The sequence below is a fragment of the Azolla caroliniana genome, unplaced genomic scaffold (assembly GCF_043228905.1).
Source record: "Azolla caroliniana isolate FFs.n. ecotype wild unplaced genomic scaffold, voAzoCaro1.0.p SCAF_15, whole genome shotgun sequence".
NCBI lineage: Eukaryota > Viridiplantae > Streptophyta > Polypodiopsida > Salviniales > Salviniaceae > Azolla > Azolla caroliniana.
The window spans coordinates 15,820,993-15,848,272 of record NW_028230450.1 but is presented as its reverse complement, the minus strand read 5'-3'; the positions used below and the strand labels follow the sequence as shown (position 1 = coordinate 15,848,272).

Sequence of the window (27,280 nt, the reverse complement as noted above, 5' to 3'; positions counted from 1 at the left end):
TCATATATGTCTCAATCTCTTGTCCCATATGTGTTTTCATCTAGTGTTTGATGTATCACTTTTGGAACGTTATGTATCAATCTATATTTCAGATCATGTTGTTCCTCTTGTTGTGCTAATTGCTAATCCAAAATACAAAGTGGAAATAATTTTGAAATATGAAGTTCTCCACAACAAATATATTAAATTGGTTGAGTAGTTTGGTTAATATACTTAATGATCGAACATGGGACCCAGTTAGGAATTTCATCATTGATATCCAAATAACCCAAGTTCGGCTTTCTACATTACTACTTGCAACACTTGTATCTTTGGAACAATATTCATAACCTTAACTATTAAGGTATATCATATTTAACTATAATATTTAAGATGTCACTATTCCACATATGATTGGAACTTACATGAATGCCTATATGGTGACAAGGTGACAGACATGCATGTGTCCAAAGTTCAAACCATGTTATATAAGCATGTGTTTTAGTATTGGTAAAACATTCGGGTTCAAGATCAATCTTCGATGCATTCTTGTATATATTGTTCTTATTATTAATAGATTATCATTCTCCTCTTATTTCCCTCTTATCTCAGTAATGCTTGTAGAGCCCTTACACTACTTCGCACTCGATCTCACAAGTTAGGTATTGAAGTTGCATCATGGTATCAAAATGTAATGAATTTGAGGACATGTAAAGTATCCAATGAAGGCATGGTAGAGGATGAATGTCACTTGCTCTTCACATGCTCGACATATAGTGCAATTCATTCAAGATATGCTGACATACTAAGAGGGAGTGATAACTTAAGTGCCATACTTAAGACACCACCTAGAAGGTTGAGCTCATATGTGTATGCTTTACTAACACATAGAGACTTTGTGCTTCAACGTATGAATACCCCTTCTTAGGAAGGAGACATATATCAAGAACACATGTATACTCTAGTCCCATAGGTCAAAATTGGCCTCTTTATGGACGATAAAAATTCTAATTCTTCTTATTCTCTTCTTCAATTTTATCTTGTTCTTAGCTACGACCCTAATATTCTTCTATTATTTTCTTCTTTAATTTGATCTTGGTCTCAAGACTACGGCCCTCACAACGATGACTTTGTGAACATACTCTTTATGTCTAATTGGAAGTGTTGACTTGATCGCCACTCGGTAGAATTCTTGGGTATATGTAATTTCATCTAATAGTATCTTGATGGATCCAACGAAACTTCAACTGAGCTAGAAAGGCAATCGCCATGCTTAATGCTAGACGTCTACTATTTTTTATGGTTTGCAAATTTTTACTGCAAATTCATCATGAATTTGCGAGGATCATTTTGCCTCTCTTATAACTTATATAGAAAAATCAACCATTTGTCTTCTATATTGAGGCACAAAAGCATTTATTGATCTTATATAGTCATTGACTTGTTCTAGCCCATGTTAATTTAAGTGTCTAATTGAAGGTGATGCATGTGATCCTAAACCCATCTTCATAGTTTTGTCAAATGTTACATTCACACATGTGACACAATATGTTGTCAATATACGAAAATGCCTTTACATTACCCATATGGAGTACTACATGCATTATCTATTCTAGAAAGCTCATGGTAATCTATTTCTTTAGATGTTATTATTGATATGCCAACTTGTAAGGTATTTGATGTTATTCTGATTGTGATTGTCCAATTTACAAAGATGGCACACTTCTTACCATGCAATAAAAGAACATTAGTGGTGAAGAAATAATTGAGCTTGTTATGCATAAGATTTTTGAACATCATGGTTTTTTAGATGACATTATTAGTGATCGTGGATGGATAAGGCAACAAATGTAATGGCTACAAATACTAATGGAGAAATTTCCTCTGCCAAATCCCTTTATGAGTATCTCTAATAATATTTAATATAATATTCTTTGTAGCTAATATCTCAAGGGAGGCGATGTTTGGAACTCTAGGAGGTTCCAGTTTCATAACTTGACCCAATGTCATTGTGTTGTGAGCATAAATTTGGTGAATTTGGAAATATTTGGCATATATATGCTTATATCTTTTGTACCTATGTTCACCAAGAGAAATTATATGGAGCATAATACCAATGTAATCATTTATGAGATAACATCATTTACAAGAAATATATTATTACCACATTAGAGTTGTGTGTGATCCATAAAATAAGTAAAAACAATAATGGTGTATTTCGGTTAATGGTTCTAGATGAAGGATTGCATACACATATTTAATATTTATCACTCATATCCCATGGATTTCCTACGCTACTAGTAACATTTCGATAACTATTTTCAAGTCTCTTCTCACTATCACATTGGTTGGTATGATGAGTAACTAATTTCGTCACAAGTTCTCATCTCTAGGTTTGTTTGCTAGTAAGAATGAATTTATTGTTCTAATTGCTAGCATCTACATAGCCAAGTAATCATAGTTTTGCTTCATCTCCCAAATTTGACCACTAATAACTCAATCCCACGGTTTATTTTTTACTCGCAATATCTGAATGCAAAATAGTACATGTATATTTAGATTGACATTCGATAATTGATATCAAAAAACTTCTCTCTTTCTTCAGCTTACTCATTGTTTGGAAGATTTTCATGTCATCACAGCTCTTTATCGTCATAGTAAGTCATTTCCTCATTTGAGCCATTCAAGTCCTTGCGTATAAGAGTAAATTTCAGATGATAAAACTTAATAATTAGCATAGTCTGGAGGATTCACAGAGACAATTTATATACTATCACTATTTCCATTATATACAAAATAAATTCCAATGATGATAGAACAATGAGGATAGCCTAAATGATTCACTAAGACAAAATAATATATTATCATCGTATACACATGTATGTTTGTCCTCATCATTTCCTCATTTATGTAAAGCCATTCACACACTTATTTATTGATAATGTCACTATGTATCAGGATACATTTCCAATGAAGAGATGGGCAAGAACATCTATTATTACTATTCCATTGTATACATAAGTATGCATATATACATCAGCCTTGAAAAGCGGGTAACACAAGGTGTTGATTCTCAGAAGGAAAGAGTCGATTCCATTTTAAGTTTCGACTCATATTGCAGATTACTTGAATGTCCGCGTTCGAACTTGAGGCTCTCCTTTCCTCATCATTGCAACAAATTCACTGTAGTTTATTTTTCCATCCTGCAAAACAAAAATGAAATGGTTCAGCGAAAATAAGTATACATTACTCACACATATACTATAAGGTTCGTTGCATAGCTATTCTATCAAACATGACTTACATGGTCTGTGTCAACTTCGGCAATGATATCATCTATCACTGTCAAATCCCTCATGTGATGCTCTTTAAGAGCTTGTTCTAGCTCCTCGACTGTAATGTAACTAAGCAAAAACAAGAAGAGGACATACTTTGGCCACTGCTATATACATACTAACATGCATAAATATACACACACATACATAGGTATGTATATATGCATGCATGGATACATCCATTATACACACATGTGCATGTGTGTGGTATATATAGATACCGACTTCTGAGCATTACACTCACCCACTATCATCTTTATCGAAGTAACGAAATGCTTCATGCAACTGCTTATCCCTATTTGCCTTGCTCATGTGAATCGTGGCACCAATAAACTCCATATAATCAATAGTTCCACTCCCATCCAAGTCTGCCTGCATCAGAAATCAGTTAATATTTGTAAACTTCGAAAATTTTGACCTTGTCAAGACATGGAATGTGAAGAAACAGTAAAAGTCTTTAAACATAGACAAATACACACAATGCACGCATCTATACACCTCAAAGACAACTTGCATATTATTATTATATGGGGCATACTTGCATTTAATTAAAGAGTCCTTACAGCTTCCATTAGTTGTCGAACCTCATTCTCGGCAAGATTAGCTCCTAGCTTCGCAAGCCCTTCTTTGAGTTCATCGAAAGTGATCGTCCCACTGTTGTCAGTATCGATACTATTGAATAGCTCTTTCAATCCTGTAATTTCTTCCTCTGATAAACGCTCAGCTATCACCTGAAATTTGAGAAAACATAAATCTGTGGGATTTTTTTCTGGCATTATAACTTGTACCCTTCCTTTTAGGCCACACAATGAATGATAATTGACAATTCAACACCCTTTAATGAAGAGAATCAAAATTAGTGATTACAGATTAAAATGGGAAAATTAATCCACCTGAAGAGCGAGCTTTTTGAGTTTGTTCATATTTCGGAATTGCTTCAATCTCATGAGCACAACATTATCAAGAGGCTTATCCAGGGCTTCCCCATCCACTCGAATCCAAGGATGATCTAATCAAAGCTCACGATGTGAACCTTTGAGAAAACTACTAACAAAAATATGATAGGATCGAACTACCCTAGTTTCACATTTAACTTACTCAAATTGATGAATTTCCTACATTCTTTGATCAATGAAGCCTGTGTATTTACCTAACTATGTAATTAGCGGAAAGACCACAAATAAAATGCATACAAAATTTAACACTTACTTAAGACATCAAAGGCTGACATGCGCTTTTTCGGATCTTGTCTTAGCATATTCTTTATAAGGTCCTTGGCTCCAGGAGAAATAGTCGGCCATGGATCACATGTAAAGTCTATACGTCCAGCCAAGATTTCCTTGAATATACCTTGTTCAGTGTCTGCACAACATTGATGAGCATAATGTTTAACATAGCAATAACATGAATACATCAAAAACCCAAACTACCATAAAATTTGGATTCCTATGGTACTAGAAGCATATTTGCCAACCATACGTCGATGGTGCCCTGATTGTCTCATTTGCTTGTGTATAGACTTGTGATCAGCCCCATACGTTAGAAGGATCCATACCCTTTGCTACAAGAGAGGCTCATGGGTTCTATGCATATACCAATTAACCCCAGGTATATATTCAGAATAATAGCCATCTAGAGTGTGGCATAATCCACAAGCTAATGGCTGTACATGTACTGACAGTCCTACCTCCTGCCTAGTTGACCTAATACTGTATGATAATGCGTATGCTGGATGCTTGTAACATATGGAAATATGTCAAGGTAAAAGATTAGATGTAAAATATCCAGGGAAATGCATATTACCTGCCCAAAATGGAGGAAAACCACTCAAAAGAATATATAGAACCACTCCTGCACTCCAAATGTCAGCTTCCGGACCGTATTTCCTGTTCAAAACTTCTGGAGCCACGTAGTACGCAGTTCCGACAATGTCCTCAAAAACTTGCCCTGCATCACAATTCAAATTACTGTAATCTTGTAAGTAACTAATCTTATATATGTATATATACACACACCCAAGAACAAACACCAACCTGGCTTGAAAAACACGGACAAGCCAAAGTCGATGCACTTGAGAGGAGAGTTCTCGTCCTTGTTCAAGAACAAGAAATTCTCAGGTTTCAGGTCCCGGTGCATGACGCCAAGAGAATGGCATATCCGGACCACATCCACAATCGTCCGACAGAGTTTTGCAGCGCCACGCTCTGTATACTTCCCCTTCTCAATAATCCGATCGAAGAGCTCTCCTCCTTCACAGAGCTCCATCACCAGATGTATGGCTTTCTTGTCTTCATATGTGCCCTGAAGCTGGATGATATTTGGTTGTCCCATGACATGATGCAAGATCTGAACCTCTCTCCTCACATCCTCGAGATCCTCTTTGCTCAAGAGCTTGGTCTTCGAGATTGTCTTGCATGCAAATCGCTGGTTCGTAGTTCGGTCAATGCAAAGATAGGTCTTCCCGAACTGGCCATGGCCCAATTCTTTGCTCATTATGTAAGAATCTGTCACATCTTCCATGGGATGGTAGAAAAGTGTAGGGCCATGGATATCCTTAATAGCGTTGTTGAGTGTGGCAAATATTGGATTTCTTGGAGATATTTCTTCTTGATTTTCTTCTTGGATGATATGCTTACTACTTGTGGGAGGAGATGGAGGAGGAGAAGGATCATCTTGCCTTCCTCTCTCGCAGCAAGGCTGACAAAATCTACGATGATGACCTGATTTCAAATCCACACAATGACAACTGCAATTTCCCATGGTGATAAATACAACAAACCTAGAGCAACATTTTCAATGGAAAGCTAAAGTGCTATGTATAGCCCAAAACCCCATGAGAATGTATGCAGATGAACAGCTTTAAAAAATGAATAAGTAAAGAGTGGTAATCTTTTGCTTGCAAAAAAGATAGTAACAGAAATGAATGGCTTTCCAAACACAGTTTAGAACAATGTTCCCAACAAGAAAGAGCAGAGATTATTTGCAAAGGAAGGAAAGCCATGGATGTGCAATTGGCTTGTGAATTCAGCAAAGGAGAAAGAAAGGAAGAACATCATACCTTTGGCATCATCGTGGTCGTGGTAGAGAAAAGAGTGATCTTGTCCCATGTATGCTATCAGTATGGTATGGTATGACTGACTGAATTTTGAAACAGGCAGGTACTTTCACTTCAGTTCCACCATGGCCACCACCATGGCTCAGAGGTGGGAGGGGAGGGGTTCTTATTCTGAGAATTTTCAGTGTGTCCTTTCACACCATCACCATATCCCAAGCCTTTCTATCGGACACCATCGATTGTTCAGTCCCAGACCTCGTCGAGCTGCTTGACCTATCTCAGACATACATTACATACATACATTCATTCAGTCCAGACCTCATCGAGCTGCTTGACGTATCTGATACATACATAAGTTCAGTCCCAGATCTCGTCGAGCTACTCGACGTATCAGAGACATACATTACATACATACATAAGTTCAGTCCCAAACGTCGTCGAGCTGCTTGACCTATCTGAGACATATATACGTTCGGTCCAGACCTCATCAAGCTACTTGACGTATCAGAGACATACATTACATACATACATAAGTTCAGTCCCAAACCTCGTCGAGCCCTATCTAAGACATACATACATTCAGGCCTAGACCTCATCGAGCTGCTTGACGTATCTGATACATACATAAGTTCAGTCCCAGACCTCGTTGAGCTGCTTGACCTATCTCGAACATACATTACATACATACATACATACATATGTTCAGTCCAGACCTCATCAAGCTACTTAACGTATCAGAGACATACATTACATACATACATAAGTTCAGTCCTAGACCTTGTCGAGCTGCTTGAACTATCTGAGACATACATACATTCGTATGTTCAATCCTGACTTCATCGAGCTACTTGACATATCAGAGACATACATACATAAGTTCAGTCCCAGACCTCGTTCAGCCGTTTGACCTATCTGAGACATACATACATTCAGGCCCAGACCTCATCGAGTTGCTTGACCTATCTGAGACATACACTACATTACATTACATACATACATACATGTGTGCATGCATGCATGCATATATTGAGGAGACTGCCCAATGCATACATTATGGCTCACATCACACTTTACCTTTGTTTGCTAGCGTAGCCTTGTGTCGCTCTCCCTACCATTGTTATTACATTCGGACATATTCGTTGCTCCCCTCACACCCCGCACAACCAAGATCAACCTCGATTGGATTGTTGGCTCTAGGATTTGCAGCCATTAAATTTGGCCTTTCTCATGCATCAATATGAAATGACACTTCAGATTTGTTCGATGCATTATATTGCATGTGGGAGATCCCACGATGAGAGAGTAAGCCCCATCAAAGAAATCTTTTAAATTTGCAAGACATCATTAGATATACGATAGTGACAAATAGAGGTATGAATTAATGGTATGTCAAGCATAATTGATTAGAAGATAGCCAAAGTGCATTACTATGGAGTAGATTCTTCTCTCAATGATCCTAGAATTGTGTATATTGGCATTTAGATGGAATATCGAAAAGGATTGCCAAACGTCACTACACTTATACACGTATGTTGAAAGTTCAATCATTATGTGAATGTCTATGTTTCTAGCAATGAGGCATGGTTGTCGAAAATATCAACTGTACTACCATATCGTCGATATTTTCAATAGCTTGCATAGATGCCAACAATTCTAATAGTAAGTTATTGAGAGATCAAGCTCAACTTAGTTTAGTTAGTTAGTCAACCATGTAACTTCATAGTTACCTAGATAGAATCTAGTTAGAAGTGTTGACTATAACGCCTTAAATAGGACCTTGTACTTAAGTGGGATATTCTGGATCCTCCACTCCTAAGTACATTTAATATAGGACTTACACATTAGTACCTATATTCTACTCACACATGTGCACCTTTGCACATGAGATGTATATATACCTCATTGTGGGTATTTTTGTATTTGATGATGATAATAATGCTAATTTAATATCCTTACTCATCCCCCATCTTGTGTTCTTCATAAGTGTATCTCTCTCTCTCTCTCTCTTCCTCTCACACACATACACACAACACATATCACTTAATCTTTCGCTTATCTACTAATCACATAATTAGGTACTAATTAACCCTTGCTTAATTAATTACCTAATTATTAACATAAGTTAATGCTTGAAATTGTTGTAAAGAAGTCATGGGTTCAAGATTCTCAAGTGATGTACCACATTTTGTATGATCATGACATCATCCCTCTCTTTTCGTGACAAGCTCCACAAGTCGTTATGCTAAACTACAACTTGATTCACATCCATCTACTTTCATGATGAGCTCCACGAGTCGCAATGCATGAACTAGAACTTGACTTATCATGATATTGACCATGAAACTCCACTACAAAAAGCAAGGGCATTACCAAGATTCTTCATAGGTTTCGAAGATCAATAATGGGGTGGATGACATGGCTAATCCACGAGGTAATATACCCCATTACGTATAATTTGGGAGTAAAAAATGGCTTCAAATTTGTATTCTAGTCCATCAACAATGTGAACTAGAGGTTGGGGAGGAACAATGTGATTTTAAATGGAGTATGAACTATAAGTTCAAAAGGTGAGATTTGGAACACTCGGTGGAGATGCATATGTATGTGAACGAATATCTAAATGAAATAGAATGTTGTTGACTGGGAAACAAATCACAATTTGATAAAGGACTTAAATTGATAATCTAACTTGTCACATGACTTCGTGGTCTTCACTTTAATTATATCATAATACACACACATAATCCCAAACTCAAAATCTAGGTGTCGTAGTGATAAATGAAGGTGATTACCACCTACTGTAACCAATTTTGTGTATAGTCTAGGCACTACACAATTATGAGAATGATTGAATTAAATATTTTCGAATTGAACAAGGCAATCCTAATTTAGCACACTTATTGTTATGAACATATACCAAAACTCCAAACTTGTAATAGAGATTTGAATTTGTGATCTCTTCAAATAATATATGTAACCTCAACCACTAGGATAGATTATATTGTACATGTTATTTTTTTATAACTTTCATTAAATCATTAGGATACATATGCAATATTATGAAATGTCGTCACCTCGCATGGGCTAACACATGATCCTCAAGTGTCATTCTTGCATGAATGACAAAGTGGTGATCATGTGTGCCTACGAGGTGGCAACCATGCATGTATCCGAGTATTGATGAACCATTCTACTTTAACACAAGTCTTTGGCATATGCTTGTAACCTTTGTTCTCATTGTTAATACATTGTCAATTTCCCTGAATTTTCCTCTTCTCATTCTCTTCTTCACTTTAATACTTGCCCTTGGCTATGGCCGAACACTTGCCAATAGACAAAGTCTTAAGAGATTAAAATATAAATACCATATGTCTAGCCTTCTAGGGTTAAACACACAAGATTGTCAATGCTCGCTCACATAAAGTCATGCTTTGTCCCAAGTTCCAAGCAATTGTAAATTGTCTTGTGCAATATGAAATATATGTTTGCATATCCTTTAGATAGTTAACATCGCTCGAGGCTCGTGACGAAAATAATACATCAATATAAAGGACTATATCCAATCAACATATGTGTGGAGAAAATTCCACAATAGGAAGTTATTGTTCCTATAAGCTTGAAGAATATCCTCATTAATTTGAACACTTCCTCTATTAGTCTGGATCGGACTGAGGTTGGTCGAATCTCCACCTCTATATTCATCAATTGCGTTTAGTGAGGTGGTGCATACATGTATTGTTAACTTTGACTTTATTTAAAGACATTCAAATTGTGTTATGAATGAATAATAAAAACATAAAGAGCTCGAATGGTTGCCTCTCATTTCGGTAAGCTCAATTTGCGTTATGAGAGAGTCGTAAGCTCAACCTATTCATCAAGAACATCTAGTGATGTGGTACATATTTATAGAGATAGATAGATATATAGATCTATAGATAGATTCTATTATCGTCTTCAAAGGTCAAATATGACCCATGAGACAAAAACTATTACATTTCATGTAATACACGTGAACATGTGAAAGTGAGTGGCCACTCTTGATGTTCAAGGACTTTACCAATGAATGTTGCAATCGAGATTGCACATTATAATTGAGAGAGAAATTCGTGCAAGGATTGGGTTTGGTCAAAGATGTGTGGAAAGCATGATCAAATATGATCAAAGGCATAACATTGTATCAAAGTGTGATACTTAGACTCTTGAAATTGTTTAGGGAAAAGTGTGCATAGTTGACCACTCTCATTACTTGGGCATCAATGCCCTGATTCTCATCCCAATGCATGTGAGTTAAGTCGCATGGAAATAGATACAACATGTATAGTATAATGTGTGAAGCACGAGCCTCCACATTTGTCCCATGTCATGATAGATAACATTGCAAAAATGGCTCATTTACAGAGGAATCTAGTGATGCATCATGAAACAAGTGTGTTGCATCCCATCTACCAAACCATTTTCCCATATATTGCATCCAATCGGAGCACAAAAATTTGCTTTTATGTGCCTTTTGGACCTTTTTGCTTGCTTCCCATGTGATTCTAGAAAGTCAATGTGAACTAATTTTTTGAACCTTAAACATGTATTCAACAACCCTTTCCATGGCCATGATCTCAGTGGGAAGTCATCCCATCTCAAGGAGAAGGAGGATATACGACATTTGTTTCTTAACTTGACAAAACTTTATAAGAAAAAGCTTTTGGATATTTTCAAACTCTTTCCAAGTAGATATAGGGATGCTACCACCCCATAGAGAAAAACCAGTGTTATTGAAGTGTTGAAATGATATTTCTTGAGGAACAAACACTTAATATGTCCATGATTACACATGTCCTTAAGTGCATAATATGCTCCCTTCCTCTCCTCTAATTGGTGTGTAGCACATTCATTCCATTTATCATTTGAAGGAACTTAAAGGCCAAGATGTTTGAAGCTTTCAACACATCGCTTAATTTAGTATGTATGTCAAAAATTTCCAATGCCTTCATAAGATTTTGTGCATCTCCCAAAGTATTTGCAAAAAGCACTACATCATCCGCATATAACAAAAGCATGATGACTACATTCCCAATGACAACTTCTTTAATGCCTTCTTCATTTACAAACTTGGAAACCATTTCTTCAATTTCATCAATGCATAAACCAAATAGAGTTGGTGAGAGTAGGCATCCTTGCTCTACACCAATTTTTCTTTGAACTACATTTCTTGATGTATTTCCAAGATGCGTGCTTGGTGGAGAGTGAGAGAGAGGGAGGTTATTCCCACATAGCTTTGCGTCCAAGAAGTCAATCTCAAGACGCAAAGAGAGTTTAGATATATTTTGTACCAGATTTAGGCAAATCCACCAAAACCTTCAACATAAGTTAGGGCGTAGCCCATGGTGACGATCGAACTTGGGTTCTCTCAAATTTATGAGTTTGATTCTCCAACATAAACAACCAAGGCGACAACCGAATCTTTCCAATTTGTTGAGCGGCAAGCTCAACCGGAGCCGGATCGGCTGAATAAGCCGGAGCCGGTAAGCGAGACGGATTGGGCGAAACGGATCGGTATTACGGTGAGCAACCGAACCGGCAAGCAGTGGAGGCCGGGTGCAATCCGTAACCGGAAGTCCAATCAGAAGCCTAGCATAGGATAGACTACTAGGTAGCTATAGTCTTGTAGTAAGTGTCAGATGCTCGTGTGAGCATTGAAGTACATGGTACTTCTGTCAGTCCCAAGAGGACTTGTATAAATAGTGCTACTTAGCACAGTGTGTGTACAGAGTTTTGATATAATTTTGAAATCGTGTTCTGCTCTCTCTGTCTCTGTCTCTCTTTGTGTGTGTGTGTGTTGTTCTCTGGTTTACGCTTCCGCAAACACTTACGTTCACATGGTATCAGAGCGCGAGGGTTGAGAACCTCTGCTGCAGACATTTACTCTTGAGAAGAAAACCCTAACAAGTCGAAAACAGACACAGTAGAAGACATGGATAGAGGCATGGCTACGTCGCTCCCGGTGGAGAAGCTCGACAGGAGCAACTACGCATCCTGGTCTTACAAGATGCACCAGTACCTGCTTGGACACGGGTACTGGAGTTATGTCGAAGGAGCGAATGATGCGGCGCCCGACTCGGCACACAAGGACTTCCCGGTATGGGAACAGGCGGCAAGCAGGGTGATGTACTGCTTCGCGTCCAGTGTCAGCGATCAGCTGCTCAGCCACATCCGTGACGCCAAGACACCGAAGGATGCTTGGGGGAACCTGAAAAAGGTTTTCGCCGCAAGCACCACTGCCCGGAAGCTGCAACTCAGACGGGAGTTGAGCAATGTTCGACAGAAGAACATGTCCGTGGCAGACTACACGGGCCGGATAAAGGAAATCTGCGACTCGCTCGCCTCTATCAATGTTACCGTAGAGGAAGACGAGATGGTGCAGGTATGTCTCGGAGGCCTGGCATCCAAGTTCGGAGTGTTCCGGACTGCGGTGTGTACAAGGGAGAATACCCCCTCATTCTTTGACTTACAGTCAATGCTCCTTGTAGAGGAGAACCATGCCGGTGCATCTACCAGTGCATCCCCGGACAGCCAAATGCTGTACACGGGAACGGATCGGCTCCGTGGGCGTGGTGGAAGACGTGGGTCGGCACGCAATGGAGGCGGCCGGCAAGAGCAGGAACGAAGGCACTATGAGTGTGCCGACAGCAGTTCTGGGACTTCCACAAGCAGGGGGAGTCAAGGCGGTGCCGGAGGCCGACAAGACAAATCCGCTACGGAATGCTGGTACTGTGGCAAAAAAGGCCACAAGGAAAGCGTGTGCTGGAGAAAGCGTGCCGATTCGGACAAATCCGGATCCAACAAGACCGGTAAGGGTGGTCGACAAAACTCGCACTACGCAAATAGATCAGGAGGATCCGGAACCGGAAAGGCCGGTAAGGGGCCAACCTTGGTGATGAATCACAAGGCAAACTCAATGAAGAAGACCACTTCCAAAACGGAGGAAGTGTGGTATGTTGATTCCGGCGCGTCGAACCACATGACGAGCCACAAAGAGTGGTTCTCCTTTCTGGAGAAACCGGATCAACCAGGAGTAGTCGAAACCGGAGACGACACTCCTCACCCAATCGTGCACGTCGGAGAAGTCCCTCTAAGCCACGTCGGACAGAAAGGGAAGCTGATGAACGTATTACACGTTCCGACAATCACGAAGAACCTGGTGTCCGTCAGTCAGATTGTCGACCAGGAGATGCAGATGCGGTTTACGCACCTCGGGTGCTTCATTGAGGATGAGGGCGTAGTCATTGCGCAAGGGCACAGAGACGGGAGAATGTTTATCCTCAACACCAATGACTTTGGCACCGCTCTGTTCGTGAATCGACAGAAGGTCGAGTCGGACATCGACCTGTGGCACAAGCGGATAGGCCACGTCAACTACCGGAGGCTTCAAGACCTGCAAACGAAACAAGTCGTTGTCAGTTTGCCGAAGTTCAGCGGCCGGAGAGCCGAAATTTGTGAAGGCTTCCAACTTGGGAAGCAACACTGGCTTCCATTCCCCACCGAACGGAAGCGGAGCCATAACAAGCTTGATCTCATCCATTCGGATGTGTGGGTACCGGCACAAAGTGTAAGCCTTGGCGGGAGCCGGTACTTTGTCTCCTTCATCGATGACTATACTCGACATACTTGGATCTACCTCATTGAGCGGAAGAGCGAAGTCTTTGACTGTTTCCGAAGCTTCCAGAAGATGGTGGAACGGGAATCGGAGACAAAGATCAAATGCCTTCGGTTGGATGGCGGAAAGGAATATTTTTCCGGCCAATTCACTAGTTATCTGCAGCAGAAGGGAATTCGGCGAGAGTTCAGCTACAGATACACACCGGAGCAAAACGGTGTGGCCGAAAGGAAGAACCGGACACTCGTCGAAGCGGCAAGGGCAATACTGGAGGAGAAGAGCATGCCCCGGTTCTACTGGGCGGAGGCGGTCCGGATGGCCGTCTACATACAAAACCGCATTGGTGACAAGGTGTCAGCTCATGAGCTGTATTTCGGGCAAGCCGAACTTAAGACACCTTCGGATATTCGGCAGCATAGCGTATGTGCATGTGCCGGATCAGAAGCGGAGAAAGCTGGATGCAAAATCGGAAAAATGCATCCTAGTCGGCTATGCTCAAGAGCAAAAGGGGTATAAGTGCTATAACCCCCGAACGAAGGAAGTCCGAGTTAGCCGGGATGTCGAGTTCGATGAATCGGCATCCTGGTACTCCGTACCGACTCCGACTTCCGATCCTGACCCAATGCCGGAAGATCAGGCCAGTGAGCCTGAATCAACCCTGGCAGAGGATGATGAAGCCGGGACTCAAGATGAGAGTCCGGAATCGTTACGGTTGAGTGGACCGAACGAGCGACTGAGTCGGTTGGACCAGTCGGATGAAGAGACAGCAAGTGGTGGAGACTCTGCCGTGCTCTCCCTGCGCAAGGAACCGAGGAAACGGTTCACGCGCAAAGAGAAGGGGAAGAGGAAGATGCCGGAATTCGAAACCGGCAACGATGAGTCGGATCGGTGCGTATCCGACTCCGGAAAGGAGAAAGGCGGATCTTCGGCAACGAAGACCGAGCTGGCCAAGAAGGGCCGCAAATCAGGTGACGGTGCGTTGCGCCGATCAACCCGCCAGAAGGATCCAGTCATGCGGTATGGGTACAATGAATACATGGCGCATCATTATGCGTACATGACTAAGGTGACAGAAGTGTGTGAGCCGGAGAGCTACGCAGAAGCGGCAAAGAACGCAAATTGGCGTGCCGCTATGGACGAAGAAATGCGGGCACTCGATGCCAACGAAACTTGGGACCTAGGTGATCCTCCCCGTCACTGTAAATTGATCGGATGCAAGTGGGTGTACAAGGTCAAGTACAACGCCGACGGTTCTGTTAACCGGTACAAAGCCCGGTTAGTGGTGAAGGGATACGCGCAGACCCACGGAATCGACTACGACGAGACCTTCTCTCCTGTGGCGAAGATGACGACGATTCGTGTGGTACTGGCGGTTGATGCGGCAAGGGGGTGGCATCTTCACCAGATGGATGTGAAGAACGCCTTCCTTCAAGGAGAGCTTGAAGAAGAAGTCTTTATGACTCAGCCCCCCGGATTTCAATAAGAGATGAACAAGTCAGCGGTATGCCAACTAAAGAAGTCGCTTTACGGCTTGAAGCAAGCCCCCCGAGCCTGGAACGCGAAGATCACGCACCAGTTGCGTAAGCTGGGGTTTGCTGTCTCTAAGTCGGACTCTTCGTTGTTCATCTGGCAAGGCTCTGACGGTCCGGTATGTATACTCTTGTATGTGGATGATTTAGTCATCACCGGACCGGGTCTTCTCGAAATCAACCGCGTTAAGTCCCAGTTGTCGGACGCATTCGAAATGAAGGACTTGGGGGACCTTCATTATTTTCTTGGGATCGAAGTGATCCGGACCCCCAACGACATATTGCTCTCACAACGACATTATGTGTTGAATATGCTGTATAAGTTCGGCATGACGGATTGTCGACCTGTCTCCACACCCCTGGACCGGAACCAGAAGCTCCGACCCAACTCCGGACTGGCCTGCAATGAGAAACGGTTCCGACAGGTGGTCGGAAGCCTGATCTACTTAACCATCACTCGACCCGACATCAGCTATCCGGTCGGCATGGTAAGTCAGTTCATGTAGAAGCCGACCGTGGAGCACCTTCAGTGTGCGCAACGAATATTACGGTATGTCAGCGGCACTAAGGACCGGGGACTGCTATACCGGCGAGGTATACCCGAAGAGCTTGTCGGTTACACAGATGCTAACTGGGCCGACGATGCATCTGATCGCCGCTCCACTTCCGGATACATGTTCTCCATAGGTAGCACGGCTGTTGCGTGGAGCAGCAAGAAGCAGCCCACAGTGGCTTTGTCAAGCACCGAGGTTGAGTACCGGGCCGCTACCGTTGCCACTTGTGAAGCCATCTGGCTTCGGCGACTGCTGCGAGACTTGCGGATCGAGGTACCGACCTCGATCCCGATTTACTGCGACAACATGAGCAGCCTGCAGGTCACCAGGAACCCTGTGTTCCATGCTCGCACAAAGCACATCGAGGTGCACTACCACTTCGTGCGTGAGCGGGTCCTGAGCGGTGAAGTTGACCTACGCTATGTTCATACAGATCGGCAAGTTGCCGACATCTTCACCAAGCCGCTCGGATCGGACAAGTTGCAGCACTTTACCGACATGCTTGGTATTCAACATCTCGACGTGCCGCACTTGAGGGGGTAGAAGCAAGGGCAAAGTCTCTACCGAAACGGGCAAAGGCCACAAAACTGTTGAACCCGTCAGTAAGAGGAGAGCCGGAAGAAGAGGAGACAAGAAGATGAAGGAAGCCGAGTCGACGAAGGAAGTCGACACATCCGAACAGGTCGGAGCAAGCGGCTGTGAAGAAGAGCTGTGCACTCAGGAAGAGAAGTGCATGCTGTGCGGAGGTCATCACGACGGTACTGACCATGATGCGGAGTCGAATGAAGAATTCGATTTCGGTTCACCGGCTGAAGAAGCTGAGGGAAGCATGGAGAAGGCCAAGACTCGGAAGTGGTCCGATGTGGTGAGAGGCCTGAAGCCGGAAGTCGAACCGGAGTGTACCGATTCGGACAAGAGTTGGAATGAGTCGGAGACAACTGACTCGGATCAACAGATGGATCTGGACGAGTCGGATCGTCTGAAGGCCAAGGGGACACAGACACAGCGGAAGTCGATGCCATCGTGGGAGAACCGACGGATCAGCAAGCGCCGGAGTCACAACAACGTGAGTGTTGAGATGGGCCTATTGAGCAGACATGCCGACCGAGAGGGTCGAGGCGCGCAGAACCAAAGGGGTCGCGACAAACCGGACCGGACCGGACGAGGAGCGCGAGCAAGGCGGAGTGACGCCAGGAGAAGTCGGTTGGAAGAACTGACTGCCACAGAGGTCGACACTACGACCCCACCTCAGGTTGAGCTTGAGGGGGAGTGTTGAGCGGCAAGCTCAACTGGAGCCGGATCGGCTGAATAAGCCGGAGCCGGTAAGCGAGACGGATCGGGCGAAACGAATTGGTATTACGGTGAGCAACCGAACCGGCAAGCAGTGGAGGCCAGGTGCAATCCGTAACCGGAAGTCCAATCGGAAGCCTAGCATAGGATAGACTACTAGGTAGCTATAATCTCGTAGTAAGTGTCAGATGCTCGTGTGAGCATTGAAGTACATGGTACTTCTATCAGTCCCAAGAGGACTTGTATAAATAGTGCTACTTAGCACAATGTGTGTACAAAGTTTTGATATAATTTTGAAATCATGTTCTGCTCTCTCTGTCTGTCTGTCTCTCTCTCTCTCTGTGTAGTTCTCTGGTTTACGCTTCCGCAAACACTTACGTTCACACAATTCCTCTCGAAAATAATAAACCACTTCCGCTTAGACAATACATGACGTCAATGCTCGATGAAGCCCATCATAATCGTTGTTCCCACACACACACTCACGCATGAGTAGAAGCTACAACAGGCAACACACACACACACACACACACACAAACTCGTGCACGAGTAGAAGCTACAACAGGCAACACACACACACACACACACACACAAACTCATGCACGAGTAGAAGCTACAACAGACAACACACACACACACACACGAGAGCAGAAGCTATAATAGGCGACACTGAGCTCATTTCGGAGCATTGATGGGCATATATATCATTGAGCAAACTTGATTCATCGGCTTTGCAGTGCCTGCGGAGGATGTGCCCGGGTGGACATCTCTCCTATGGCCAGCCTGCAAGGGGGGTGCCTCACACCAGGGCATAGAACCCATATAGCTAAGAAGCAAGAAGCAAGAAGAAGAAGACTCTTTAACCCAAAAACCCCTTCTACAACCCAAAAACCCCTTCTACAGTTAGTGTATGTATATATTTATGTATATACAGCATATGTATACAGTATGTATACATACATATATATAAATTAGAACTAAAATTGGCGCCAAATTGGTGGCGATGGTGATGATGCAGAAGCAGAAGCAGAAGGAGAAGGAGAAGGAGAAGGAGAAGGGGAAGCAGACTCAGAAACAGCAAGTCATCTCTCGATTCTTCTCTCCCAAAGCTACAGGAACTGTACTACCTTCTTCTTCGTCTCCTCCTCCTCTGCAGAGGACCCCTCCTCCTCCATTAGTGCAGTGGCCTCCCCTCACGACAAGACCACGACGACCAGGAAAACGAAGGTCCTCCTCCTCCTCCTCCTCCTCTTCTCCTCCTCCGCCCCAGGATTCGGAGAGAGAGATTTCATCGCCGTCTCCTGTGAAGAAAAGGAATGAAGAAGAGCGCTCATGCAGGCTTCGAAAGCGACCTCTTCCAAATGAAGAAGAAGAAGAAGAAGAAGAGGAAGACGAAGAAGAAGGAGAAGGTAAAGGAGACGAAGAAAGGAAAGGTACAGGACAAGGTAATCTGTATCATAGCAAAAGTGATGAAGAAAGGCAGGAGAGTTTGACCTATAGAAGAAAGAGAAAGCAAGGAAAATATGATATGGCGATGCCAAAAGAGCTCTCACCAGAAACTAGGTTGGTTTCAATGCATACATCTCAAATAGAAAGCAAAGATCATCCATCAGAAACCTCACCTAAGGCACACAAGGATCTCTCGGCAAGTCATTTCGAAGAAACCGGAATCGTCTCTTTCCATACATCTAAAACAATAAGAGAAACAAACGGTCCTTTAGAAAGTTCACCAATAGACCACTCTCGGCATAAGAAATTTGTTGAAAAGCTCTTAACTTCCATGGACTGTGAGCCTTCGCAAGGGTCAAAGCCATTTAATAAGCCTCCTCATAAGGACCAACAATATACTCCTTTGGAGCAACAAGTTGTTGAGTTAAAAGCAAAACATAAAGGTATTCTTCTCATGATAGAAGTAGGGTATAAATATAGGATGTTTGGGGAAGATGCGGAAGTAGCTGCTAGGGTTTTAGGAGTATTTGCATACAATGCCCACAATTTCATCACTGCAAGTATTCCAACTTTTCGATTGCATGTTCATGTGAGAAGACTTGTAGAGGCTGGATACAAGGTAGGGGTAGTGAGACAAACCGAAACTGCTGCTATTAAAGCTCATGGAGGGAATAAGGTTGGACCTTTCACAAGAGGTTTATCAGCATTATATAGCCGTGCCACTCTTGAGGCGGCAGCTGACCTTGGTGGCGATTCATCAACAACAAAAGGTAGATTTAGCAATTACCTCATGTGTATTGCTGAACAAGTAGAGGATTTAAAATCAAACAAACAAGGAATGAAGAATAGTGAAGAAATCGATGCGAAGTCAGTTTCAAAAGGAGCTTATGATAGCACCATTGGTGTTGTAGCTGTGGAAACTGCTACTGGTGATATTATGTTTGGACAGTTTAAAGATACGGTGACCCGGACGGAGCTGGAAGCTCACCTTCTTGCTTGTTCTCCTGCTGAGCTTCTCCTTGCTTCACCGTTGATGTCTTCGACAGAGAAGGTGATTGAAATGCTTGACTTATAAGAGTGCAATCTTTGGTTTAGATGGTTAAACTTGAAATGCATTATTGTTAGGATATGCTTTCTCTTACCCGATAGACAACTCAATGCATCTGTGCTAAAAGAAAAAGCTGTATACAGGCACAAACAATAATATTTGTAGCAGAGAAGATAATATCTGGATGTGTGACATCAGATGGAATTCCATATTACTAAAATTTTCCATCGTGGACTACAGTGTACTAATTATTACAACCTTATATGTCATTTGTTCACAAGAACACACAACATAGAAATCCTTGTCAAAGAAAAAGAATTTTGGTCCATGGGATGACGAAGAGCATTTTCACATCCAAGCAAGACATACATCCTCTAAGGTAAAACCTTCCATGAAATAAAGATGGCCCTCTCCCGATACAGTTAAATGGTTTCCACACATGTACCATTACTTAGTTGCTTGTTAATACGTGACATTTAACATTCATACTTTTGAGCTACAATCTACATGGAAATGCCATTAATTACATGAAAGATCCTCACATTTGAATTGATTCGGCTTGGATGTAACCCTCGGTGAACCTTGTTTTTTCCTCTATCCGCCTCTTCTTGTAAATAATACATGATCTATTCTCTATTAAGAATGAAATGTGTTTCAAATTCCTCAATAGTTTATCATCAGTGTGGTAATGGAAGCCTTTCTGCGTCATGGTGTCCTGCTTTATACAGGAATCTTTCTACTTGTTAACATTAGGAGTTCAGAAGAAACATGCGGCTATACTCTCACTGTAGAAATAGGTCATTTCAGGAGAACGTGTACATGAATAGTGTGGTTATACTTATAACTGTGTCTTTCTATTATATCGTCAGCTAGGGCCCAGTGGGAATTGAAGATGATGCAGGTAGTTTCTGCTATTGTCCACAACAGTGTAGATGAAGCTATTGAGAGGAACACTTGTATCTGACCTTAGTTAAGGGAAGTGATATTGCTGTATTTGAAGATCATGCTGTAAAATCAGAGATATAGTCTGAGATTCGGCTCTACCAACCACATTGGTTGCATACATATGCTTTTATCTACTTTAATGGGTGTTTTGGCTAATCATCACTTATTTCATGTAGATTGTGTGCTTTTAACAAAAAACAAGATTTCAGTACAAGGCTTTGCAAGCCATTCAACAGGCCTGGCTAGAAAACTAGAAGAGTGACTGAATGAAACTGGTAATAGATATAAGCATTGAATTTGATAACCCTAATACGGTCTGATCGATTTCTGGTCTACTTGTTTAAACATGTAGCTTCTTTTGGACTTCTCTGGATCCTGCTCAAATGCACGAATAGAGAGAGTTCCTCGTGACACTTTGGGAAATGTTGCAATGTCAGAGGTCCTTGAGTTTTATGGGGGTGATACAAGTAATAAACCTGAAGATGAAGAATCTGAAGGCTGTCAAATGAAAGGAAGATTTGATGAAGGCATTGAAGTAAGCAACATAGGCATAATATCTCAACTTAAGTGCAAATCATTAGAGACAACTTTGTACTATATTTGATTCTTTTCTATGTTGGACATTATTCTGGTCTTTGACAGGCAATCTTGGCAATGCCAGAACTAGTAATACAGGCTCTTGCCTTGGCCCTAAGGTACTTGAGACAGTTTGGTTTAGAGAGGATTCTTAGACTTGGTGCTACATTTCGACCTTTTGCGAGTACTTCTGAAATGAGTCTCTCTTCTAACACATTACAGCAACTTGAGGTATGGCTTCAAATTTGATGGGCCAAATGTGGGAAAATATATACTTTTAAGCTAAAGACTTCAATGTTGTAGATATTGCAAAATAATGCAGATGGAACTCTGAAGGGATCACTTCTGTGGCTGATGGATCATACACATACGTCCTTTGGTGCACGGTTGTTCCATCATTGGGTAATCTTTCTTGAGAACCAACATGTGATAGTCTGGAGTTTTGAATTCATTCAAGGATCTTATCTGTATTATTTGGCATTCAGTTGATCCACCCATTACGTGATCAATCACTTATATCAGATCGTCTTGATGCTGTATCTGAAATTGTGGATACCATGGGAAGCATTGGAGAAAATCAGAACAAGGGGTCCTTTCCGGGTAGTGGGAGGGGTGGTGGTTCTCTTGGTTCTTTGAGCAGAGGGTCAAACTCAAAAGCTTTGCTAGGTGTGGTATTGATGGCGTTGAAGAAGGTTCCTGATATTGAGCGTGGAATCACAAGGATATTTCATCGTACAGCAAACTCCGCAGAGGTGAAACCTGTATCCTCCTCAGAATATCTTCTTAGTTGTGAATTGGATAGTTATCTTCTTAATTGTGAATTGGATAGTTATCTTCTTAGTTGTGAATTAGATAGTTATCTTCTTAGTTGTGAATTTGGTAGTTACTTTCAATTAGATAGTTATCTTCTTAGTTGTGAATTTGATAGTTACTTTCTTAGTTGTGAATTAGATGATTATCTTCTTAGTTTTGAATTAGAAAGAAGACAAATCGCTTTACTGATTGCAAATGAGAATTCATATGTATTATTCACCATTTTGTCTTCTATATGCAGTTTGTCTCTGTAATGCAAGCATTGCTTACAGCGGTGATACAGCTTCAGCAGATTTGTGTAGAGAATGATGATGGAATTGCTGAGTGTCATAATGAAGGCAATGGGATATATAAGGCACCACTTATAAAGAGATTGCTGGCGGCAGCATCATCTTCAGTTGTGAGTGAGCATGCATCTAGATTGCTATCTTCCTTGAACAAAGAAGCAGCACATTGTGGAGATAAACACAACCTATTAATCTCTGACACTGGTAAATTTCCAATGGTAGGTTTTTGAATACCATTATAAAAAATTTACTTTTACTCTAATTTATTCTTCAAGAGTACTGTTTTTATAGGTAGAAAAATGCAAAGCTGCAGTTGAATCAGCAGAGCAGTGCCTAAATTGCTTGCTCCCTCGATATCAGAAGTTACTAAAAATGCCAAACTTGCAGTATTTGAGTGTATCTGGTACTACTCATTTGATTGAGGTACACTATTTGTATTCACATTATTGTCTACTTTATTGTGACATTGATTATCAAAATGCTCGATGAATATTTTTCATGTTGTTAAGGTACCGGTAGCCCAACGTGTTCCACAAGATTGGATCAAGGTCTGCAGCACAAAGAAGACAAATCGCTATCATGCTCCTGAGGTGCTACAAGCATTGGATATCCTTGCACTTGCAAAAGAAGAACTTACTGTGGAATGCAACAAAGCATGGGACTCTTTCCTTGGAGATTTTTCTATGTATTATGTGGATTTTCGTACTACAGTTCATGCTCTTGCAGCTCTTGATTGTCTCTATTCGCTTGCAATTGTTTCACGAAATCAGGTTATGTACGAAGTAGTTCATTCATTTATTCTGTGCTGTCTTATTGTAAGATTGTTCTCATGCTTGGAATTGCAGGGATACACTCAACCCAGTTTTGTAGGACAGGAGTCTGCACAGTTGATCATTGAAGGTGGTCGGCATCCTGTACGAATCTATCTAAGCTTTTACATGACATGATACTACAATGAAATCTGACAATATTCTTGAAATTTGACATCTGTGAAATGTTTGTCATAAATTTGGAATAGGTTCTCGAAGCTTCTCTGCAGGAAGGGTTTGTGCCTAATGATACATATTTGCATGCTGATAATGAACATTGTCAGATCATCACTGGCCCAAATATGGGTGGTAAAAGTTGCTACATACGCCAAGTAGCCTTAATAGCCATAATGGCTCAGGTAATGTGTAAGCAGATTTGAGTTGAGATAAATTATTTAGAAATTTTGACTGGGAATGCTTGACCTAAACCGTTCTTGTCCAGGTTGGATCATATGTTCCTGCTGGTTTCGTGAAACTTCATGCATTTGATGCTATATACACAAGAATGGGTGCATCTGACAATATTCAGCGTGGTTCAAGCACCTTTCTAGAGGAATTAAGTGAAGCCTCAAGTATTCTTCGAAATGCCACGCCCCTTTCTTTAGTGATTATGGATGAACTTGGTAGAGGAACCAGTACACATGATGGTGTAGCAATAGCATATGCAACCCTAAATTATCTGTTGAAGGATATCAAGTGTCTCACGTTATTTGTTACTCACTATCCAAGACTGGCAGAATTAAGAGAGAGATACCCTTGTGAGATGGGTGCATATCACGTTTCATATTTGGTTGACAAGTTATCTCATTCACATTCAATGGAAGCATCTGAAGTGATGTGCGAACAGTTGTCAGATAAGGATAATGGTGCTTCTGCAGTTATTAGCAATTTTACCGGGGAGAATGAGACATCTGAAGCTGCACAAAGAATCACATTCCTTTACAAGCTTGTTAAAGGAATAGCCAACAGAAGCTTTGGTTTGCATGTGGCAAGGCTTGCAGAGGTACTTTTTTTTATATTCCATAAAAAAGGACTCTAGATTGGTAGTAAAAATTTACAGTGTATGTGGATATATATATATAGATTGCCACATGCGTGATATTCACAATATTCAAGAATATGAAATGGCCCTAAGAATGTTATAAAACCATTCGTTTTGCAAAATATGGTTAGTATTAAGTCTCCTTTATAGTGTCATATAAAAAAAGGGGGAGTTTATGAACCTTTATTTTATTTATTTATTTATTTAAGAAACCAATGTTTTTATATTTATTATAGAAATATGATTAGTGTGAAGTCCCATTTTTAATGTTTTCATAAAAATGTTCATAAAATTTGGGAGAATAAAAAGTGGGGAATTATTGAACCTTTATTTTATTTTATTTATTTATTAAAAATAAAACGAATACTTTTACATTTATTATAAAAACTTATTAGTGTCAAGTCCCTTTTTTATTATCCCCTTTTTTTATATCTAGGAAACAAAAAAGGAGAGAGTTTATGAACTCCCTTTTTTTTTAACAAATGCTTTTCATGCATTCGTTTGGGAACCCCATGAATGTGAATGTCAATCTATGTGTGTGTGTGTATATATATATATATATATATATAGAGAGAGAGAGAGAGAGAGAGAGAGAGAGAGAGAGAGAGAGAGAGAGAGAGAGAGAGAGAGAGAGAGCACTGATATGTGCAGATTCCTGAAACATGTATAATGAAAGCATCGATCATGGCTGCAAGGCTTGAAAAGGAAGTAAAATCCCGAACTCTACAACGGAAGAATGGAATTCTAATGAACGCACCTGTAAAGATTTACAACAATGGAAATCATGCGGAAGAGAATGGTGATAGTTTGACGAATGACACAACAAACAGAGAATGTGGACTTCAAGAAAATGGAAATGGAAATGTTCTTGATGTTGCTAAAGTTTCGGAGCTGTTTACATCAGTTTTTTCAGCTTTAAACTCCCCAAGGGAGGAAGCTTTGCCTACTCTGAAGATGGTACAAGCACTTGTGAAGTGCAGCCTATGAAAAAGATCTTACCCATTTTTGTATTGCAAATTAATTGTTAGGGTATCCTTCACTTCAAGGGCAATAATTAGGCCCTTTCTATCCACAATAGATTTAGGAACCTCCTCATCTGTAAAGGCTCATGCAATCAATTGAGAACATAGATAGCTATGATTGTGAAGGCATTGTGCATACAGAAACATTACGAAGTTGACATGATATATTCCAGTTCTGATCATCTGTCTGTCATTTACGTTTCATATGATGTTGGCCTAACACATTTTGGATGCAGATGGAATGTGTATCCGGTATTTAATGTGACTAATGTCTTGTCCTATCTGTGTCATGTGCATCAGAGAGGTCTAAATGTATCCAAATAGTAGTTAAATACTTGAATCCTTGAGTGAATATAAATAGGGAGTAAACCATGATGGTGTGAGCCACAGAGTAAGGGCTGAATAAATGCAATATAGCCCCTTTAGCATCTTTATTGCTATCCTCGTCTCTTCCATTTTCGTCTTGTTTTATGTCTTCTTCTCCCCCTTCTCTATTTGCTTCTTCCATACTATCTTTTCTTCGTTTCTACTGTCCTCTCTTATACTTCCTCAATCTTCAGCTTCTCTTTCTCTTCTTCTTTATTGCTTTCATCATTTCACTCTATTTTCTTTTGTTCTTCGTCCTCAAAATGCCAAAGAGGTAGATATGATACCAAATCAAATCAAAGAAAAACTTGTCTGTTCCATCATTCATTCCATCTCATCGTTGGTTCTTTCATTGCTTGCTTATTCTACCTCGACATCCAATATAAGTAACATCTCGACCCCAATCAATTTCTAGTTGTCGACATGAATTCCAATAAATGTGCCAAGTTTTTATTGTGGAAGTATCATATCTACCTCTTTGGCATCTTGAGGACGAATAGGTCACCAAATTTACAAGATTATTAATATTGTAGTAGTGATGTTAAGAAAGGAAAATTAGCACAAAATAATTTGCATCAAAAAATGGAAAGCCATCAAATAGTAAGTTGCCAATAAATCATCTAAAAATATAAATGGTTTTTTTAAATTGTGGCATAAAAGATCTGACAATGAAAATAAAAAGTGTGAATGACATCATGAGAAATTTGCTAGTGCTTGATAAAAAGTGAGAATTATGCAAGTGTGTGAGCTGTGTCGTAAAGCTAAACCCACAAGCAATCTGAAGTCATTGAGAGATACATGATATAGCTATTATCTTGAGATTGCACGCACGGATGTTTCGAAGACCATCATAAAAACCAAGTATTGCAGTATGTAGGTAGTTTGTTATGTTTCTTTAGATATATTTTATGAATAATAAATGTGACGTGTTTCAAAAACTTCTCGAGTTCTAGTACATTGTTACGAATTGATGTGTAATTAAAACAAATTTCCACCAACATAGCCCACCTAATCGTACGACGGGTGGAATGCAACCAAAGAATAACATTTTCTCAGCCCAATTAGGCTGTTTTTTTTCGTATTCCAAAGAATACACAATAGATATCTATTTTGGGCATTTCAATTTAAAGGCATGAAACACCTCCCCAATTTCTCCATGGCTAATTGCAATTAGTTGCAATCTACTTCCATCCACACAAGACATTCATCTTTCCAAATGCTCTCTTTGCTGCATACACCATTGCTCTCACAAGCACTTCACTTCGTGCCACGAGTCCATGAGTCCATGCCAACATTTCTTTCGCAAGCGCACTAGTAGGCAAACACACGATGACATGAATATGTAGAGTAGCCGATGAATGTGAGACCACCGATTGCAAACCGAAAGGACAATTACCCGAGCTCAATTCATGAATACCACACTTTGCAAATCCCCTTCGTCGACAAACACAATCTATGAGAAAATGCATATGCAGCCCCACCTTGAGAACACAATACGTGTAATTGATTTGTGATAAGGACCACCATGGTCTC

General features: G+C 40.9%; 2 protein-coding genes across 4 annotated transcripts; one reads left to right on the top strand and one right to left on the bottom strand.

Moving 5' to 3' along the window:
- Positions 1–2,804: 2,804 nt before the first annotated feature.
- LOC147854812 (calcium-dependent protein kinase 2-like) lies at positions 2,805–6,511 on the bottom strand. 3 transcript variants are annotated; one of them, XM_087331742.1, is made up of 9 exons: positions 6,373–6,511; positions 5,348–6,034; positions 5,118–5,261; positions 4,524–4,676; positions 4,208–4,323; positions 3,878–4,045; positions 3,559–3,686; positions 3,284–3,383; positions 2,805–3,182 (listed from the first exon to the last, which is right to left on the bottom strand). In XM_087331742.1, exons 1-9 carry the CDS (start codon positions 6,419–6,421, stop codon positions 3,102–3,104), a joined length of 1,626 nt encoding a protein of 541 aa, XP_087187868.1. In that variant the 5' UTR covers positions 6,422–6,511; the 3' UTR covers positions 2,805–3,101. The 3 variants fall into 3 exon arrangements, 2 of the variants coding, with proteins under 2 accessions (XP_087187868.1, XP_087187869.1); XR_015531078.1 differs by lacking the exon at positions 2,805–3,182 and having other exon boundaries at positions 3,559–3,682; XM_087331743.1 differs by lacking the exons at positions 2,805–3,182; positions 3,284–3,383 and having other exon boundaries at positions 3,555–3,686.
- An 11,877-nt stretch (positions 6,512–18,388) lies between these two features.
- Positions 18,389–25,506, top strand: MSH3 (homolog of DNA mismatch repair protein MSH3). The gene is made up of 12 exons (XM_087331101.1): positions 18,389–19,890; positions 21,185–21,367; positions 21,475–21,639; positions 21,712–21,810; positions 21,894–22,160; positions 22,463–22,730; positions 22,804–22,931; positions 23,018–23,278; positions 23,354–23,422; positions 23,527–23,676; positions 23,760–24,320; positions 25,011–25,506. Exons 1-12 carry the CDS (start codon positions 18,394–18,396, stop codon positions 25,344–25,346), a joined length of 3,984 nt encoding a protein of 1,327 aa, XP_087187227.1. The 5' UTR covers positions 18,389–18,393; the 3' UTR covers positions 25,347–25,506.
- The last annotated feature ends 1,774 nt before the right edge of the window (positions 25,507–27,280 follow it).